The 20,863-nt window shown below is 40.3% G+C and overlaps 1 protein-coding gene across 2 annotated transcripts in view; it reads left to right on the top strand.

Moving 5' to 3' along the window:
* Window positions 1-904: 904 nt before the first annotated feature.
* myo1cb (myosin Ic, paralog b) overlaps window positions 905-20,863 on the top strand; it is a 61,845-nt gene continuing 41,886 nt past the window's right edge. Inside the window, exons 1-2 of one of the 2 annotated variants that reach the window (XM_073862564.1) lie at window positions 905-1,042; window positions 1,143-1,321. In XM_073862564.1, the coding sequence (XP_073718665.1) occupies window positions 1,229-1,321 (93 nt within the window). In that variant the 5' untranslated portion in view covers window positions 905-1,042; window positions 1,143-1,228. Of the gene's footprint in view, window positions 1,043-1,142; window positions 1,322-3,375; window positions 3,734-20,863 lie in introns of those variants that run through there. The other variant, XM_073862566.1, reaches the window with a different exon arrangement.

Here is a 20,863-nt window from a genome sequence, read left to right on the forward strand (position 1 = left end):
ATTACTCAACTATTAACAGTCTGACAATCTGTTATTAGATAACATCTCCAAGGGTCTATTTGCAGCATATCAGTACATGATACACTATGTGGCTTTATCCAAATTTAGACCATTCAAAGGGAATATGCCAAGGCCACTTTTCCTGTTGATGCCCAGAAATCATGAACGTCTCAGCTAGTGTCACAGGTCAGAGGATGTGAGTCTGTGTCATTTCCCCCCCCAACAATCTCTATTTTACAAACACATTTACAATTGACAATCACATTTCTGGCAACCATATATACAAATGTTTAAGCATTGGTAATGCTCTTATAATGTTCACGCAACATAATTACATTCTCAGCATGGCATGTTATTATGGACTCATTGCTTATGAAGTTTAAACTGTGTTACTTAAAATTTAAAGTGTTACTGACTGTAATAGCATTTAATATTTTCTAATTAATTATTTTGTCTTGATCCAGCTTAAATTCAATTCAATTCAATTTTATTTATATAGCGCTTTTCACAAGTGTTAATTGTTGCAAAGCAGCTTTACATGAGAAGATGTAGAGGAGAACACAGAAAATCAATAGATAATATAAGAAGTAGAGAAAGCGGTTAAACCGTACAAGCGAGCATATTAATAATGTAACGTATACTGTAAAGTGCTAAGTTAAGCCAAAGTTGGCTGACTCTCCCTGGGATTAAAAACCCTCTAGGAAAAAAAAGAGGATACTATTGTGTGTGTGTCTCTTGTATAGGGCCCTAATGGAATGCTAAGGTCAATAAGTTCATGCTTTGTCATCATTGTTAAAATTCATAGAAAATTCACACCCTTTCGCTATAGATTACAACGTACTTCTAGTATGTGCAGGGGAAATGGAGTGGGCTCCTCCGGTGTTTATCCCAGGAAAGTCGAGGACAGGATGCTAAAGCCTAGAGGAAACCCTGACGGCAAACTCTCAGTGCTTAGAGCGGCTCAGAAGCAGGGAACATCAAATAAAGCACATGTCTGGCTGTGGGACGATTTTTGCACACCGCTTACATCTATACCAAAAAGGTATTTTTTCTCTTTATACTGCAACAGGTAAAAATTTTCATCTTCACTTGCTATCATTGTTTACACCTTAGATGCTCATCATATCTCATGAATCCCATAGAGCAGGAGTGCCAGTGAGGGTTGAAGCTTCCCTCATGCAAAGTGGCTAAATATACTTGTACAGAGACATTGGGACACACCGGCAACATGATGGAGCTTCAGATTCAGTTGATACCTACTGGAGAAATCATATTACCTCCAGGGAAAAATGGAGAGGTTTACTGTCAATGCTGCACCAAGGTAAGAGCAGATTGTGTTTTGGGTGCTACTTCATATTATCAATACAGGAAGCAATTTGCATAACTAAACAGACAAATAATGCAACTGCAACAAATTGTTTATTGTGATAGCTGCTATCAAGGTTTTTTGTAAGCTTACTTAGCAAAGCTTTTTATTGTAACTGAGGCTTGTTGTAAACAAGATTTTGATTGTCAGCACATAAATGTTAAAAAAAGCAACTCTTGCTGTGATAGTATAATGAGAATCCAGGGTGTCTACAGCAAAAGAAACAAATGCTGTGATGCCAAGATAATTGGATGAATACCAAACTACAATTCTGTGTTAATTATTCAGTGCATTATTCATTGCAGTAAATAATGAATATAATAATTCTAAGCAAAAATGAATGAAAAAAGCATGAATATACAAAAACCGCGAATAATTGTGAATAATTGTTTTTCATGCATACATTTTTGTATGAATTTTTAATTCTTAAATTGTAAAAAAAAATAATCAAATAAGCAAGTACTAGTCAGTGCTGTATTGCAAGTATTGGTCAGTTTTTATTTTTTTGTTATTTTGTAGAACTTCGTTGTTATATAAGCCCCACATGTTTCTAGTCTGGTTGGCAAAAAGGAAAAAGTTGGCTGACTACCAATGTCGCACCCGTTTAAGTCAACTATGCTTTGTTCTCTATTCTTATTTAGTTTGTAAGCACTACTTTTCTTTTAACTCAACCACTTCATGGTCCATTTAGTCATCTCAAATCATCCAATAGTTTCACAGGACTAAATGTTTGAGAACCACTTGAGTTCAGTGTAGATTGAATGGAATACTTTGGTTAAGGAAATGACACTGAAATTCCATAAAGGCATCCTGACATTCCCCAAACGTCACATGACCCTTGAAGTGTATGTGTGTGAGTGCATAAGGGAAAGAGAGAGAGAGAGAGAGAGAGAGAGAGAGAGAGAGAGAGAGAGAGAGAGCGTTATATACATTAACAAAAAAAGGATAAGCTGTACTTAAATCACTGATAAAAACGGGAACAATTGCCGTAATGCCCATTTCCACCCAACCGGTGACAGGAGATATAGACACACCCTTTAGTACAATCTGTCTGTCCAACATTGCCTTGTCAACAGGATACAATCTTTCCTCCCTGTTCAGCTGGTCTGCAAAAATGTGCCGGTCAAGGGTTTTTATGGACCAAAACCGAGAGCAGAATTGATCACACCCCCTTCCTACAGTACCACACACGGTACAGGTCACCTTGACACGAGGGATTTTGTTTCAGCAGTGTTCATTGATAAAATGTAATGCTGTACTTTCACAGGGCATGTTTTCCATGTGTGTAATAGATGCCCAGAGGTTTACTGTACTTTTATTCGGTAAGGCACTGGGTTGTTTAATACTGACAAACCCAATCTTTAGGTTAAATTAACCAAAAATGACAATTTTTGACCTAGCAATGAGTTGAAACAACACCACATTTTTATAGTTGAACTTAATGGCACACTAACATTTTCAAATAAATGGTTGATTTTATCAAAATAAAAGTAGAAGGTCAAGGTAAAATCCTCAGCAGATTAAAGTAGCTTCACTGTGGATTCTTCTGCAATGACGTAATGCACATCAGTCATTCACGTTGATGCTGCGACGTAAGCCCTGTAGTGCAATACCTCAGTACTGTCTGTAGAGTGCGCAGTTACCCAAGCATACCTATGAGAAACGCCTTCTTTACCTTGGTTTAACATTTAAAAGACATAATTATAATCATAGACATGCGTATTAAACCTTAAGCGAAGTTATTTTATATTAAAATCACACACGTATTTTCACAAACAAGCATATTTGTTAAAAATAAGCACTCCTTCAGTGAGGAAGCAGGTCAACTGCAATAACTGCTTTTAACAGCGCACATTACTAAATTAAAAATAGTTTTTTTTTCTTTCAAAATGACCGCCTCATTCTCATAAAACGCTCATACACATATTAATTAATGCGTTAAGCAAAATTGTAAAAAGATACACGTGTGATTTTAGTCGTGGGATTGGCCGGGAACTTCCTGGTACAGTCTTTCGTGAGTCAGTAAGAGACGAGGGAGGGAGGTAATATTTCAAACACCCTTACTCAGTGTATCATGGCATACATGATCACACATTAGACTAGTGCATGACTACCTGTTAATTTAAGACATTAATGTGCTGATACTTTTACTAAATCCAAGTGATCTAAGAGATTGGACGTCTAGACTTTTCAGTGTCTTTGGTCGTTAGATTCAAGAAAGGAGGCAAAGGTCCAGATTACATCTGAAGACGGAGTTTGAGAGCAAATTACTTTCTCTAAAACTGCATTTGACCGGGAATGAATGCAGTGGTCCAGTGATAAAGCACTTTTGCTTTGGGACATTTCTGGATTTGTAGTTTAAACAAGGTAAGTGACGCGGCATTCATTTTATGTTTGAATCGAAGCACGCGTGACATTTTAACCTTTATGACGTGCGACTTTACATTTCCCACGCGTGTTTGTTGAGTGTCAGCGTGCTGACTTTCTTCAACGATTACTATATTTAATGTCATTTGTTGATATATTCATTTTGGGAAACACGCTTTGTTTAAACCAAGTGAGATCTCTATCTATTCTAGGCATCATTTTTTTGAATCAATACCGCGTGGCGGCTCACTAGGTTTTGACACGACCACTGTGTCATGTTGATCAGCTAATTTTTACTACGACTCGTACAGATCTAAACAACCACTCCTTTTTTATTCACTGATGATTATTCAAATGAATGACGTCTATATAAACAAACCCTCATCTCCGAAGCTTAGACTTTGTGTTCAATTTGGAAGTGATTTGATTGACCACATTTTTTCCAGTCCACTCATTGAGAATTGAGTTGAAGGAGACCAGCTGGTATTTATCTGTCATTGCAAACTAACCTCACTCAATCCTCCTATCAGAGATGCCACTGTGTGTGTATGCGGACTTTGCTATACTGTACTTTGTCAGGGTGCATGTACAAGTATGCTAGTGATATCTTAAGGTCGTAGTCGTGACCCGAAAGGCATGATACAGTATGTCTCCATCCATGTGTTGCAAAACATGTGCAGAATGAAATGCCGCAGGAGGAGGCTGCAAATGTATTTATTGTGCAATACTTGTTGTGGTGTAACTACTATAATTGACAACAATTGCTTCCAGTTGAGTAGGCTTGTAGGTGGATGCCTTGGTGAATTATTACTATAAACAAACTTAGAGTGGTTGTATAGTACATTTCCAAGAACAGTGTGCTTCTCATATAAACTGATGGATTCGCCACTCTGGGTGAAAGTGAAATACTTTGAGGTAGAGCTCCAAAAAAGAGCATATTATAGCAACTGGGTTTTGGTTAAATGCAGGGAGACTTAAACAATTTTCCAGCTGTTCCCCATCCCCAGACAGTTAACTTTCTGCTTAGCTTTGTGTCTGTCATTATTGAGCCATGTACACTGTACAGTCTTTTCCATCCAGCAATAAAACGTACAGTATGCCGTATGCCAACAGAAGTAACTTCTTGTGTAGTCTGTTTTGCATTCGTCCGATCACTGTTGTGTTCTTCATCTGTTTATGGTGTTGAGATATGAGGTGGCAAAATATTTGGTTCAGACTGGGAGGGTTGGTGACAATTGTGGTTGTGCAATGTGTGCATTTGTGCACACCAGCCCTTCCCTTATTGCTGGTCTGTCGAGTAGCAGCTGTCAGCATGTCCCGGAGATCTTCTCATAGGGGATACACCTGTGCGTGTGATTCTCAGAACAGGAAGTTTTCAGGGCTAACCAAGCATTCAAATAAACGGGTGTCTACTTTATTAGGCATTAAACCTAACTATTACTGTTATGGCTGCTATTAATGTATTTGTTTTATTGTCAGTTAAATATAATATTAAGTTGTACACTAAGTTTGTATTCATTTCACACCAAACATCTTGTGTTACTCTCAGAATAGCATCACACAAACAAAGAAAAATTGTCTGTGTGTGATATTAGTAAAAAAAGGCCCAAAGCAATTCTGTAATGTAAAAATTTTGCATATTATGATCTTCGTGCTATACATGCATGTAGGCATTGTATTTGTTTACAGTACAGCAAGTTTTGCTCTCATAACGTTTTCAGTGTGAGAACTGGAGGAAGTTGGAGGTCGGAGGGGACACAAGACTCTCAGAATTTGGTCTTGTGTGAGTAAATGTCTTTCTGCCCTGTGGTGAGTCATGAGCTCATTGTCGGATCTGCAGTTTTTCTTAATTTAGCTGTGGCTTTTCCACTTCAAATTTCCCATCGAGGGCCCTGCCCTTGGCCTTCATTCTGCTCCATATCAGGAAAAATGCAAAGCCAGACTAAAGGCTTTTAGTATAAAGTATTTCTAATTTCTTTTTAATAACCCCTAAACGACTAGTGTGCTAGGATCAGATGATATAACATTCGTGTGCTTTGGATTTTTGATATTTACATACTACAGCAGGGTATTCAAAGTTTTACCATTGTGGTGCATGTCTATTGTATTAATCCTTTAGTCCATACTTGTATATATCAACATTGTACCTTGTCCAAAAAAGAATAGAAGAAAATAAGTGAACCGGTAAGAAAAGTGAAAAACATTTTCTGAGCTCCAGACTGCCACCAAATTTTGAGAGTGTGCCACTGAATTTTACATCCAGTCGCACATGTCCGACCAGTAACTTTGAGCTTTTTTTGTGATGTGACACTGAATTTGCAACAGCACATTGTACTTTCTGCATCTATCATCAAAGTATTTATTTGTAATACAGTGGATAATAGTAGAAATGTGATTATTTGGTTAGCATGTTGATTTACGGTGTGTGCCCCTAAATTTTCTGGTTGCGCCCCTAAAATTTTCAGTTGGGGGCCACTGTGCTCCTAGTGAAAAAAGTTAGTCTGGAGCCCTGATTTTCATATATTGAGCAAAGTAGGATTTACCTGCTCGCATTACTTTAGGTTTTGTGCTGACAAGTTGTTTCAGGAGATTTGTTTTTGCTTACCCCGACATACTGATTAACCTGATTGTGTTAGATCATCTCTAAGCCATCTGAGATCCTCTGACACAGGTTTAAACTGTGCCCAGATTGACATGGGTGGACGTTTGGGATTAAAACTTGCGGCTAAGGTTACATTCCTTTTTCCAGAGGTTTTCTCTGGAAAAAACGCCCACAGATGAGATTACAGCGGTGATTACATCTTTCTGCCCAAAGAACAACTGCATTCATGGAATTTCACATTAGTTTATTCATTCTTGTTCGCTTGATTAAACTTAATGTTCGCGTTCGGTCTTTCAGCTTCTTGGCAGATCTGATAACGTTTCATTGGAACTGGAATCATGTGTGATGGCGCTTTTGAAATATTTTTGTGTCTAATAAGACTCCTGTGATTTACAGCTTTGAACACGTTTTAAAGTTACTAATTTATGCCGATCTGGGTCCATATGTTCATGGTACCATTCATCACAAGCATCCTGCTCAAGACTTAGTTGAGCAATGGTCTTTATCAAAGACCTTTGAAGTGAAACCTTTATGACATGATTCTGGTTCTGCTCATGATGGGATCTAGAAGGTGTGGGTTAACCTTTAACTAGGTTCTGCAGCAGGTACACAAGTCATGCAATCCAAGCCAGGTGTGTCCTTGCACCAGGCCACAGAAATGAAAGGGAGGGTAAAATATGCATATTGAGCGAGAGTGTTTCCGAGCTGTTGACCAGTGTTAAATGTATTGCCTCCGTGTTGGGAACGAGGTTTACCATTAAAACAGTGCTTGCATTACTATGAAGAAAACGCCCTGTTGGTAACAACAACACCCATACAGAGTGCTACTACTTGGTGGGCAGTTTTTTCTTGTATATTTCTTGACCGCTGTCTTATGGACAGAGACATGTGTAATGTCTGGCTCTGTGTTATTATGTCATTTTGTGAATAACAGGCTCCAGTACTTAAAAGCTATAATCTGTTCCAAACATCATGTGATCCAAGCTTAACAGGTAGACAGTTGCTTTAGCAGCGCAGAGGTTGTGGATTCAATCCCTAGGAAATACAAATAAATGTATGGACTTTGGATTAAGTGTCTGCCACATATGCAAATGTAAATGTAAACAGTGCTTTGATAATGAAATCAAGCTGTACATTTTCTCACACAACTCTTACTGAATCTTCTCGAATGGAGGCCTTCATATAAACTGGGAAAGCGTGTTTAGAAATGCCATCATGATATCCCAGCAGAGATAAGAAGTGTGTGTGTGAAACTAAGTCCAGACATGTTTGTGAGCGATCATCAAATTGAACATACCTATTGCACTACCCATTTCCCAGATATATGGAACGACTCCTTAAGAAAAACAAAACTTTTACTCTGTAAGACATGTAGTCATATGCTCTCCAAATTTTAGATATATTTGGGCACCCTTTAAAAGGATAAAATAGCCATTTTGCATGACTTCACTAGAACTTGATGTAGTTATTAGTCTGAGCAGATGCATGTAAATGTTCTGCAATTCACTTTGGTTTATTGGCCCATGACTGTGTCTATGAATCCTCCTACTGTTTTAGCTTTATCACCAGCTTAAGGGTGGTTGTCCTTTTGCCCTTCCCTTGAGAATCTGCTGGTATCTCCTAACGAAGGCTGTAATGTTTGGAATGAATGGGCGTGGTGGCTATCTGCACCCGTTGCATGACATTTTCATGGTTGCTGCAGCAACTAAGCGTATGGTCACCAGCTGGTCATCTAACTCAATGGTCTGCCACTGAATGATGCGTCTGTGTGGAGTGTTGGTATCCACACTGATACATTATGTTAACCTCACCACCACATGACTTATAGTCGAGACTCCCTGCCTGGTGGTGTCATGTCGGGATCAGTCATATGCTAGCTGAGATGTTGTAATAAGATGTTGAAATAAGCTCTTCAGTGTTTTTCTTTAGGGAGAGAAAGATACTAACAAGGGGAATCCAAAATGTTTGCATCATCTCGTGGCTTCCCATGATACTGTGTCAATATTATGCTACGAGGGCTTTTAAATATATATTATTTAGCAGGTATATAATTTCCCGCAGAAAATTTGTTAGTTAAGGTGGTAGGGTTGGGTGGTCGTGGCGGAGGGCGTGGCAATCAAAGGGGCGGGGGCGTATGCGTCATGATGAAAATTAAAATATTTTAATAAAATAAATAAATAAAATATTTATTTTTAAAACACTCATATAAAACTTAATTTCGAAGAAACTATGAAAAAAATGAACACATACTAGATTATTAATGAATTAAAAGTTTTTACCTAACGGGAATAGCTGCGTGATGAAGTGAAACTAAAGGGTTAATAAACGTCTGGCGATCGATGATAGATAGATACAGTACATTATCTTAAAAGAGTGTAACTATTGTAGCATGTAAATAATGCAAATTAATAAAGTGAGCAAGAGCGCTCACGGACACGCATTTTATCAACTGGCTATCCTCCAGACGTGACGGACCACGTCTTATCTCATTTCGGCCGTGTGGTGCGCGTGCACGCTCGCGGTGTGATGTGCGTACACGCTATTCTCCGAGATGCACTTGACGGCCTTTTGTGCAGCGAATTTTTTGTTTTTTTTGGACGACCTAGTTAAGGCGGTAGGGTTTCCAAGCTTAGGCAGCCCGCCTTAACTGAAATATGCTGCGGGAAACCCTGATTTAGGGAGAAAGAAATTGAGAGGCTGTTGAGAGCAAATGTGTGAGAAGTTAAGTCAACACACATTAATTGCTATTCGACTAAAATCACGAGCTATAAATATAAGTGCACAATGCAGCAAAGTCCAATGCTGTTGAATGAGATAAAAGTCAGTAAAGTATTAAAGCCTTGTTACTCATTAAAGTACATGATTTTGTTCATTGATTTACGTCATGCTTGTTTTGGTGACCTGGTTATCTCTAACTGTACTTATGATCAGCATCTGTATCCTTGTCATTAAATTTTTTAGTGGATTTCAGCTTTGTTCCCAATTATTTTGTTTCAAAAAGATTTGTATTGTCATCAGAGTGGAGTTACACTACTTTGTGGGGAGCACTGCTGCCTCACAGCAAGAAGGTCCCCGGTTCGAGCCCCAGCTGTGTCAGTGTGTGTTTACTCTGGGTACTCCGGTTTCCTCCCACAGGCCTAAAAACATTAAAGTTATGTGAATTGGAAATGCCAAATTGCCCCTCCCACAACTTGTGTGGATCTACTTGTGTATGAATTAACCAGTTCTTGCCATAATATAGCCATAGATGCTGGAATGGCGTTAAGAATTAACAAACAACATGCCACTGTTTCTTTGATTGGGACAGTTTTGGGTAAGAGTGGCAAATGTTGGCTGCCGGCTTTAGAAGTCTGCAAATGATCTTTAAGTTCTGAGAAAATGTCCAATTGTTGGTGATCACGGGCTCCTGAAGCACCAGAAAACAGGAAGGCCCATAACGGAAATTTTCAGCATCATCTTGAAGGATTGTTATGCATCCCATTTCCAGTGGATGTGGAGTTGAAAATAAAATATCAACATCTCTAATTGACCACTGACAGCTCAACAGCCTTGGCTTTTCAGTAGAGGAAGTCATCTTAGAAACAGTATCTGTCACTATTCAGAGGCCCTTATGTAGTACTAACAAATACTCAAGGTTAGCAATTGGAATAATGCACTGCAAGGACATCGAAAAAATGCCTAACATGCAACCAAAATTTGAGATTTGTACTGCAAGGCACTTTGAGTTGGGGATCAGTTGACCAATACTATCCCCCCAGTTATTAATCCAGCTCTTTCCAAACCCTCAAATTTTAGCAAATGCAATACTACCTATGCCCCATAACATCTTTCTCTAGGGTATGCTGTAGGCACCCAAAGTTATAAACACAGCTTGTTAGAGGCCAGAGATAGAAAGCTGGAAGGAAGGGGTGGCATTGCCATGTCTGTTCCAACCTCCAACCGCTCAGCATTGGATAGACACAGAAACTCATGTGGGAACCCCCGTCCCACGCTCAGAAGCATGACCTGCCCTTATAAGGCATTGTGGGTATTCTAGGCTCTGGGAGGAGACGACATGGCCACAACCTTGCCAACCCAGCTGCTGCTGTATACAGTATGACAGCAATGGGAGATCCAGCTGGAATTAAAACAGCGGCATTGTGCTGTATTCCCAGACTGGTCCTGGAAAAAGGGAGGACCGGTTGAGGGTTGGGTTCAGAGCTTTTAGATGTGGATATTTGGAGTTCTTTTGTGGCAAGTTCAATCTTGTCTGTTACCTCAGTTCAGCTTCCGAGGTGAGAAAAATGGGTGCTGTGTTGAGGTAATATTTTTGTTTTTGTCTACCTCTCCCTGTTCCTGTTGGTTGGTGCTGAGGTGGGCGTGGGCCGGTTTATGTTGTACCCAGGAGAGCTTAAAAAGAAAACTGGGGATATATGATTGACGTTTTATAACTGCAAATTTCTTCCATCAAACCTCATTCCACCTCTGTATGAGAACATTGGCAGATGGGCAAATATTGTTTCTTCACAAAACCCTCAAGGAAATGCCAGCTTCTGCCTGTGTGGAAAAATTGCCTTTGCAGAAAACATGCTTGTGTGTATCATCAACCCAAACTAAATCTATTAGTTTTGAAAATCTTTTAATATATCATGGACTCAAGCCATGTTTTAAATCTCTCTGTTCCTACAGAGGGGCAACCTTCTGATCCCTTTGATGATGCCAATGCTGAAGTGACTTAAACTGCAGTTGATCGACTGGCCACTAGAGGCTGGGTCCAAAAGGAAGTCAATTCCCATAGACCCCAATGTTAAAATGGCCAACTTTACAGCAAAAATAAATATATTTACAGCATGGTACAAAAAGTGTTTTTGGTCTATTAAGCTAATTTTGCCCTTCTTGACAATTGTGAGGGGGGTGCATTTTTTTGTTACTCATCCATTTCATGATATTAAGCCTTAAAGTTCTGCATAGTTAAGGGCGTGGCCACTTGAGTGACGGGTGAACTGCCACTGCTGTCACTACAGTCGAGCTAGGCGGGCATGGAGATTATCTACTTCGATTAAGATGGCGCCGCTGTGTTTGGCTTGCCACTTGCTCCTCTGTTTTCTCATGTTTGTTTTTACTAACGTATCGTCGCTTATTGTTTATGATCGCACCACGCTGCTGGAATTGCGTTTCACAACTAATCGCATCTTAAATGTCCAGTCCTTTAAAACACCACCACCGCCACTGTTGACATCTATTCCACCTTTCCTGAGACGCACTGTCTGTTTGCTACCAGGCAGTAAGCGCCGCAAAAGACGCGGTCGGAGAGGCGGGTTACATGTCAGGCTGAGGACTCACCTGGATTTTCCATCGCCGAGATGTAAAGATCACTCAGGATTTGGCAATGCTGGAAGATCGCGGGAATGCTACCGGTGGCTTCGGCCGGTTAGCTCCAACAGTGACGTTCCATCTTGGTGTACCCGGCGCGTTAAAACATCCACCCGGGGTTGTGTTCAAGAAAACCTCCGTCCAATTCCTCGTGTGACATCGTCGCCTGTCAACTTAAATACGTTCCGTATGGCACTTTGTAACACCAGATCGCTTAATAACAAAACTTTTGTCCTTAATGATGTCATCTCGTCTCATAATCTGGATTTGTTTTTTTCTCACTGAAACCTGGCTTCCCCGAGGTGAGGTCAGTGCCTTTTCGGAACTCCTCCCCTCTGGTTACCTTTACCTAAACACACCGCGGCAAACGGGTAGGGGCGGGGGGATAGCCACTACACATAGACAGTCCCTGAAGTGCCGCCAGCTGTCCACTAGAGGGTACTCCAGCTTTGAGTTACAAGTATTTGTGCTCACTCTACCCTTTCCTATTTTATGTGCAGTAATCTATCGGCCGCCCAAATTAAATAAAGAGTTTTTAATTGAGTTCTCAGAGTTTTTGATTGAGTTTTTGGCAAAGTTTGACAATATTCTAATTTGTGGTGACTTTAACATTCATGTTTGCTGCCCCTCTGATAAATTTGCTAATGATTTTAAGGCACTTTTAGACTCATTAGATCTGGCTCAGTCCATTTCCTGTCCCACTCATAGGTTAGGTCACACTCTAGACCTTATTATCTCTCGTGGGGTGGTTGTGTTAAATTATGAGGTCATGGATTTTCCCATCTCTGACCACTCTCTCATACGGTTTGACATTTCTGCTGCTACTCCAACACCAACATCTACTGCCCATCATCGTCGTCGCATTATTACCTCATCTACAGTCGATGACTTTGTTGCTGCCATCTCTGTTTCTGACCTCGCCTCTTTTGCTGAATTAGCATCGTCTCTGTGTCCTGACCTTTTACTCTCCTCCTTCCATACCATCTGTTCCCAGATCATGGATACTGTTGCGCCCTATAAGGTGAAGTCGACCAATGGTCCGTTGGACCCCTGGCTCAATGATACAACTCGGGCTCTGAGGCGCCAGTGTAGACGGGCTGAGCGAAAATGGAAGAAGGATAGGCTGCAGGTGTCATTGGAAATGTTTAGAGACAGTCTTGCCACCTATCAGAGTGCACTGAAGGAAGCTAAAGGACAGTACCTTTCTACTCTCATCAATAGCAACAGTCACCGCCCTGGAATTTTGTTCAGCACTATTAATTCTGTCATAAATCCGGTGCCTGTCACTTTGAATGATGTCTCTGAACACACATGTAATGCATTTAAAGACTATTTCTTGAACAAGGTCTGGTCTGTCAGGCAAACCATTACACAAGTTCACACTGTTGCCATGTCTTCTCGTGCGGCGCAATGTGTGCTAGAGAACTTCGATCCTGTTACTCTTGTGGACCTCAAAAAAGCAGTCCAAGAGTTGAAGCCTACCACCTGCCTGCTAGACGCTGTTCCTGCTAAGATTTTGAAGGAGGCTGTTGACACCATAGGTCCCTTCCTTGTCTTCTTCATAAACAGCTGTTTCACTGTGGGAACTGTTCCCGCTGCACTCAAGCACGCTATTGTAAGACCGTTGCTTAAGAAGCCCAACCTTGATCCCTCCATACCATCCAACTTCCGTCCTATATCTAACCTTCCATTCCTCTCTAAAGTGATGGAGAAGCTCGTTTATGCACAGCTTCAGTCTCACCTTCAACTGCACGGCATTGGTGATACATTTCAGTCTGGTTTTAGGTCTAGACATAGCACAGAATCAGCGTTACTGAGGGTCCAAAATGACATTCTTCGAGCCCTGGATACTAAGAGCTCTATGGTTTTGGTGTTATTGGACCTAACAGCTGCATTTGACACCGTGGATCATGCCATCCTCATTTCTCGTCTCCAACATGTTGTTGGACTACAGGGAGTAGTGCTAGACTGGTTTTCATCATACCTATCTAACAGAACTTTTTCAGTAATGTTAAATGACTATTCTTCCTCGGTTGCTCCTCTATCATCTGGTGTGCCTCAAGGATCTATTCTCGGTCCTATATTGTTCTCACTCTATATGCTGCCACTTGGTGAAGTCATCTCTAAGCACAACATTCAGTTTCATTTCTACGCAGACGACCTCCAGATTTATCTTCCTGTGACTCTGAGTGATTGTTCTGCACTGGACCCTCTCCATAATTGCATTCAGGATATCAAACAGTGGCTTTCCCAGAACTTCCTTCATCTGAATGAAGAAAAGACTGAGTACATCCTGTTTAGCCCGGATTCACCCAGTACCCTGCTTAATTTTGGTCCTCTAACACCTCAGTTTGCACCTTCCGTTCGTAACCTGGGTGTTATTTTTGACAATAATTTGCATTTTGATAAGCAGATTAGTGCAGTAGTGAAGGCAAGTTTTTACCAGCTAAGACTTCTCAGTAAGGTCAAATCATTCTTATCCCGAGCTGATCTTGAAAAGGCTATTCATGCCTTCATCAGCTCGAGGATAGACTACTGTAATGCTCTTTACACTGGACTTAATCAATCACTCCTCAATCGGCTTCAAATGGTGCAAAACGCGGCAGCACGTCTTCTCACGGACACTTCCAAACGTTCCCACATAACTCCTGTCCTCCGCTCACTTCACTGGCTTCCTGTGCGGTTTCGGGTGGAGTATAAGGTCTTGTTGTTTGTGTTTAAAGTCATCAATGATCTGGCACCAGCCTACCTTGCCGAACTAATAACAGTCTATCAACCATCCAGAACTCTTCGCTCCTCACAACATACCTCTCTGATTATCCCTAAATTTAAATATAAAAAGTTTGGAGGCCGGTCATTTGCAGTCCAGGGACCACAGCTGTGGAACGCACTTCCAGCACATTTACGAAGCATCTCTGTGCTGAGTGTTTTTAAATCACAGCTGAAAACATATTTATTCTTACAAGCTTTTAACACGTAGCCTTTGTTTCTATTGCTATTTTATAGTGTGTTGTTATATTTTATTGTCTATCGTTGTTATAGTTTATTATCCATTGATGCATTTTATTATCTACTGTTGATGTTTTTACTGGAAAGCGCCTTGTGCTCCTTTTGGTTGTTGTAAGGCGCTCTATAAATAAAATTTGATTGATTGATTGATTGATTGATGGTTTCAGCAACCAACAACCAGCTTCACTCATGTTTCGCCTCTTTACTCATTTTCGGTTGAAGATGTGCAGTCAAGTAGGAACTGCCTATGGTTCATACACTGTAAACATTCTTTGTTGCACTTTTTAATTAATTAATTTGACCTTTCTTGACTAGCGAGGAGTTGCTATAGACGGTTTTATCGGGCGCACGTGCGGTCATGCGATTGCGCGTCTGGTCAGAACTTTACTTCCGGTTTCTGTATGTTTAATGGTCTGAGTAGTAGGGTTGCCGCGGTGACAGAATTTTTTCACCGGTTAATCGGCGCGTCACAAACCCGGTGATCCCGGTTTCACCGGGTGGGAGGGGCTTATAAATGCACATGCAGACGTGCACATTTTACTTTCACTTTTGAATTACGCAACTGTTTAAATGCAGTGCTTGCGTACGCTGCGTTAAATCACGTAAGTGCTTGAGTCAATGTGTGCAGGTATTTCTCACAGAACCCGCCAGTCCCAAGCAGAGCAACCGGCTACTTCTCCATAAAGCGCTGCTTGAATGATGGGTTTATTATTTTTCTTGATGAAAAACACAAGAACAAAACGATCTTGGTTATATTAAACATCATATATGTATTATAACAAAAACGAGTAAGCACGCGGCTTCTGCCTTCGTCTGGTCAGTCAGCTTGCCTCGCACACTCTGACAGGAATAAATGAATTATGAAACCTGACACCGGCTGCTCTGTGACGTGACGCGCGTTCAGCCTGCTAAATTCAGTCAACAGACACATTCAGTTGTAAGTGTTTGCTCTCTCTAACGAAACTAAATGATTTAATTACACGAAAATATCAAAACGACGGTGAAAGACGGGTCGCGGTGGGCAAGTGATCTAACCGGTGAGAGGCTGAAGCACCGGTTATCACCGTTTCACCGACCATCGCGGCAAGCCTACTGAGTAGTTGCTAAACTGAACTCTTAAACAAATACCTCGTCGAAAATAACAAATGTTTTGCTTTCCTAGGTAATCTACATGTTGTTTATTTGGCTTGTTATATAAATAAACTACTTTAAAAGGACTTTGATGTTATTTATTCTTAGCAGAGTTTACCGGAAGTTACGTGATGACCACGGAAGCCGCTTATTTATGTTGTTACTGCTGAAACGTCAATAAATGACTATAAATAACTTAAAGCAGAAGTCCACACTAAAACAACATTATGCTCCAACACTATATTTCATCACATATATGTAGTTGATTGTGCTGCCATTAAATGTACTAACTCCATATATCGGGTCTTGATGCGAGATCATTGACAGTACACTCTAAAAACAAACGGTGCTATATAGCACCAAAAGTGGTTCTTTGCTCGTAATCATAGAAGAACCGTTTTTAGTGCCATATAGCACCGGTGAAGCACCAGTGAAGCACCTGTGTAGAACCAAATAGGGGCCATATAGCACCACATATGGTTCTACATAGCACTATTTGGTTCTACACAGGTGCTTCACTGGTGCTTCACCGGTGCTATATGGCACTAAAAACGGTTCTTCTATGATTACGAGCAAAGAACCACTTTTGGTGCTATATAGCACCGTTTGTTTTTAGATGATATCGTTCTTTGATTGACAGCTGCACAGGATGAGCTAACGCTTGCTTTGCTTGTTTTCATAATAATAACAACATGATAATAACTTTCTACGTAGTATGTTTGCCATAGTAATACAAAACAAGCAACAACTAAGCCAAATGATGTTTTAGATATTTTGATCATTTTACATTACCTGAGTCTGTGGAAAACTGTGCTGAAAAACAGTACTCGAAATCTTCTTGACGAAAGTGCTGGTTGCGTATTCAAATTTTCTAGTAGTGGTGTGTCAACTGAGGGTCGCGTTGATGTAAACAATAAAAACTCCCGGTGGCCTGAATTATTTGTTCTTACATCCATGTACTGCACAGGTTCTAGTCAACTTTTATAGATGATTTCCCCTTCAAAGACAGTAAAAGCGGAGTTACTGTTTGGTTGGGTTCGTCTGCTGGCTAACTTCAAGTTGACTTAAGTTGATTTGAGAGCAGGTTGGGCAGTAAAAGAAGCTATTAGGCTTGTTCGACTTCATGTGGTGCCGCAAGAATCGACAGCCGAATGACGTCAAAGTACCACTAGAGCGATTCGCGAAATCATACGGAGGAGTTTGCTTTCAAATCGCTTTTGCGGAACTTTGCCGCCATCCGGCTGCCGGTTCTTGTGGCGCTGCATGAAGTAGAACAAGTCTGAAGGCTGCATCGATCAGTGGTTAGTGGGTGAAGCTAATGACTGAGTTTCGCGCAGTGCATTCTGGTTAATTGAGTCCATCAAAGACCGGTACGAAAATTCGCTTCAACACACTAGGGCTGGGCGATTAATCGAAATCGAACCGCAATCGCGATGTGAAACGTTGCGATTAGCAAATCGCGAAAGGACGCGATATGATGCGATTTGAGAAATATGCGGAGAGGCTTTGTGACAGTCTAACCAATTGAGCGAGCGCAAGTAGGGTTGTGCTTTCTCCGTGAGAGGTACGTCAGCCAAAACAGCGCTTCTCCTAAACTGACAAGAGGTTTCAATTTAAAGCATGCGCGCAGCCTGTGTCTCTCAATGCTTGTTAAATACTTGCGCCTGGTTCTGCATCGCAAGACTTTTCGCGCGCGTCTTCCATCACAGACAAGGTGTTTAAACTTGAAGCACACGCGCAGCCTGTATCTCTATGCTTATTAAATACTCCCGCCTGTCTCCGCAAGTCCGCATCGCAAGACTTTGCGCGCGTGTCTTCCACAACAGACAAGGTGTTTAAACTTGAAGCACACGCGCAGCTTGTGTCTCTATGCTTATTAAATACTCCCGCCTGTCTCCGCAAGTCCGCATCGCAAGACTTTCCGCGCGTGTCTTCCACAACAGACAGGTGTTTAAACTTGAAGCACACGCGCAGCCTGTGTCTCTATTAAATACTCCCGTCTCCCGCCTGTCTCCGCAAGTCCGCATCGCGTCTTCCAAAACGCATGATGCGTTAAAACTTTACACCCACACGCCCAACAATGCTTTCAAGCCCGGCTCCTTATTTAAAACAAATTAAAATACCATTTAACTGGGTTGCTAATGTCACTTGAATGAAATGACATGACATTTAACGCATTTGGATTTTATATTCATTTTAAAATTCCCAAATGTAGCTATTTAATATTTTGATAGTTATGAAGTTGAGTATAAGTTCTTTGTTTACAAAAAACAAACATGCATACAAATCTTTCCAGTTTAACTCAGTCACCCATTTAAATATTTAAGGCTATAATGAATCCACTTATTTAAATAAAGCTAAAGACCATTTTACATTTCATACAATAAGAAGTGTTAATTATATTCTTAATTTCTTTGTTTTTGTTTCCTTATTTTCAAAAAAAAAAAAAAAACAGTTAAAACACCAGACCCATAAGCAGTATCAGTAAGATCTAACCATCTAAAGAGGCAGATGCACATTGCATCTGCTACAAAATTTAATCGCAAATCGAATCGCAATCGCAATTCCTGGCAGATCATGCGCAATTAGATATTTTCCCTAAATCGCACAGCCCTACAACACACTATCAATCTAATTTATCGAAATCGTGCAACCCCTGTTACCCCTGATAACAGGCTAAAATGTCTAGGGTTCAATTCCGCTTTAAGCTAATTCAGCTTTATTTTTATAATTTAGGGCTCCAGACTGCCACCAAAATTTGAGAGTGTGCCAATGAATTTTACATGTGCGACCAGTAAATTTGACCTTTTTTGTGATGTGACACTGAATTTAAAACAGCACATTGTACTTTCTGCATCTATCATCAAAGTATTTATTAGTAATGTAAATATTTGGTTAGCATGTTGATTTACAGGGTGTGCCCCTAAATTTTCTGGTTGCGCCCCTAAAATTTTCAGTTGGGGGCCACTGTGCTCCTAGTGGAAAAATTTAGTCTGGAGCCCTGTAATTTATAGCAATTCCTTACTAGTCAAGAAAGTTGAAATTTATTATAAATTCAAGTTAATTAAACTTAAAAATTTAAGTGCAAAAAATGATTTTTTTTTTACAGTGAACACATCAAGTCCTCTGGAAATAAATGAGTCCTCCACAATGGGTGCAAACAGATACAATATTGTGAGATGCTGTATGATTCAAAAAGGGATGGGAGGAACGAAAGATAAAAGAGAGCAAGGAACTTTGATCTAAGTGTGAACTTCACTCTCGGTCAACATACAACTTCCTGAACCACACGTTACCACAGTGACCTCCTTTAGTTATATCAAAACATTGAGTCGCATCCCCTGATTGCTTCATAGCGGTGGTGAGACTTTGGGCTTCCTTTCTCTATATCCCCAATTCTCTCTTTTGCTGTACCCAGTATAGTGCTGGCAGTTTAACACCTACATTATTCAATTCAGACGTCATAGCAATCGCACAATCTCTCCCTGCAATCATGTACACCTCCCTCATGTACTATTTTTCGATGATCACATCTCACGCGTCATATCTAAGCCTTATTGTTATCTTCACCATCCCTCTCAAACTCCCTCTGCAGGTCTAGGCCTATAAATCTTTCTCTCTCACCTCCCTGGCTCGTTTACGTTCCCATCCTCATTTCCCATGATGCTTTGTGCTTGCTCCCTTATCAGGCTTTTTTCACCACTCCCATTGTGCAACGGCCTAACACTTTAGTAAATAAAGAGGGATTTAATGTCATTGTGTTGTGTTTGCTCTGTAATCACATTCTCAGGGACCGTCTTAAAAGTTATAAAACGAGAAAGTGAAAGGAAACTGTAACGGCTTTTTGAAGGTCATAACAGTTTAAAGTGCTGAATTAGGTGTCAGCAGGAAATGGAAAGGGCCGAACAGAATATGGTTATTTGAAGTTTGTCCTCTCTGTCACTTCTTAAAAAAACAGTTCATCCAAAAATTTTTACACATTATTGTGTCATTCCAAACCGGTATGACTTAGTTTTTGCAAATCACAAAAGAAGGATTTTATGTAATTATATAGTTGTTTGTCTATGCAGTTACAGTGAATGGTACTGAGGCTTTCAAGACTGAGACTAGATACAAAAAAAACACAATGTAAGTTTTTTTTAAAACAGTCCATACACTATTTTTCTATAATGCTATATTCAAACCATCTGAAATCCTATGACTTAGTCATTTTGTCACATTAAATCTATTTGGCATCTCTCTGGTGTGATCTTGATAAGTAATTTAAAAGTGAATTATCCAATTGAGTCAGATCTTTTCAATTATTTAATGATTATTTATTAAAACATTTGACAAATGTAATTGCTTAGAAAGTATCATAGAAATGTTCTCGTTTGACTGTCACAAAAGAAGTTAGTCAAACAGAGACATTTTTTTATTTTCAGGTTCACTGTTACTTTAACAAAGTGAATCTGCCAGAAAGTGTTTTTAGATTGAGTTTATTTCTTCGATCTTCAGCCTCTCAGGGCGATTGCGTTCTCGACTCGACAGTTTCTACAAATAGACTTGTCGTGTTGTCACAGTATAAATAGGCTTGTGACAGAGTGGGTGGAGCGATGAAGGGAGGGGCAGGGAGAGAGCAGAAAGCAGAAGGAAGGAGGGAGGGAGTGAGTAAATACAAAGACCAAAACATTTTCATATGTCTCATCACACAATATTTGAATTAAAATGCCTCTCACGCACCTCCATTGTGCACTGAGGACAATCCACTTTTAACTCATCGTGGACAGATGAAATAATTGATGGTGAGGGCAAAGAGATTGATTTGTTTGTGGGAGATCCACTGGAGGTGAACATACAGGAGTCCAGTGACTGAACTATGACTCACCTTTGAGTGTTGCAAAATCAACCATTGAGCTGAAAAGACTAAATGTGGAGGTCGCCTACAGCAGTGGTTCTCAAACTTTTTCAGCGTGTGGCCCCCCTTGTGTACGGCGCATTCCTTCGCGGCCCCCCAAAGAAAATTTATGACAAAAAACTGTTCTACAACTCAACTT

The sequence above is a fragment of the Misgurnus anguillicaudatus genome, chromosome 24 (genome assembly GCF_027580225.2).
Source record: "Misgurnus anguillicaudatus chromosome 24, ASM2758022v2, whole genome shotgun sequence".
Classification (NCBI taxonomy): Eukaryota; Metazoa; Chordata; class Actinopteri; order Cypriniformes; family Cobitidae; genus Misgurnus; species Misgurnus anguillicaudatus.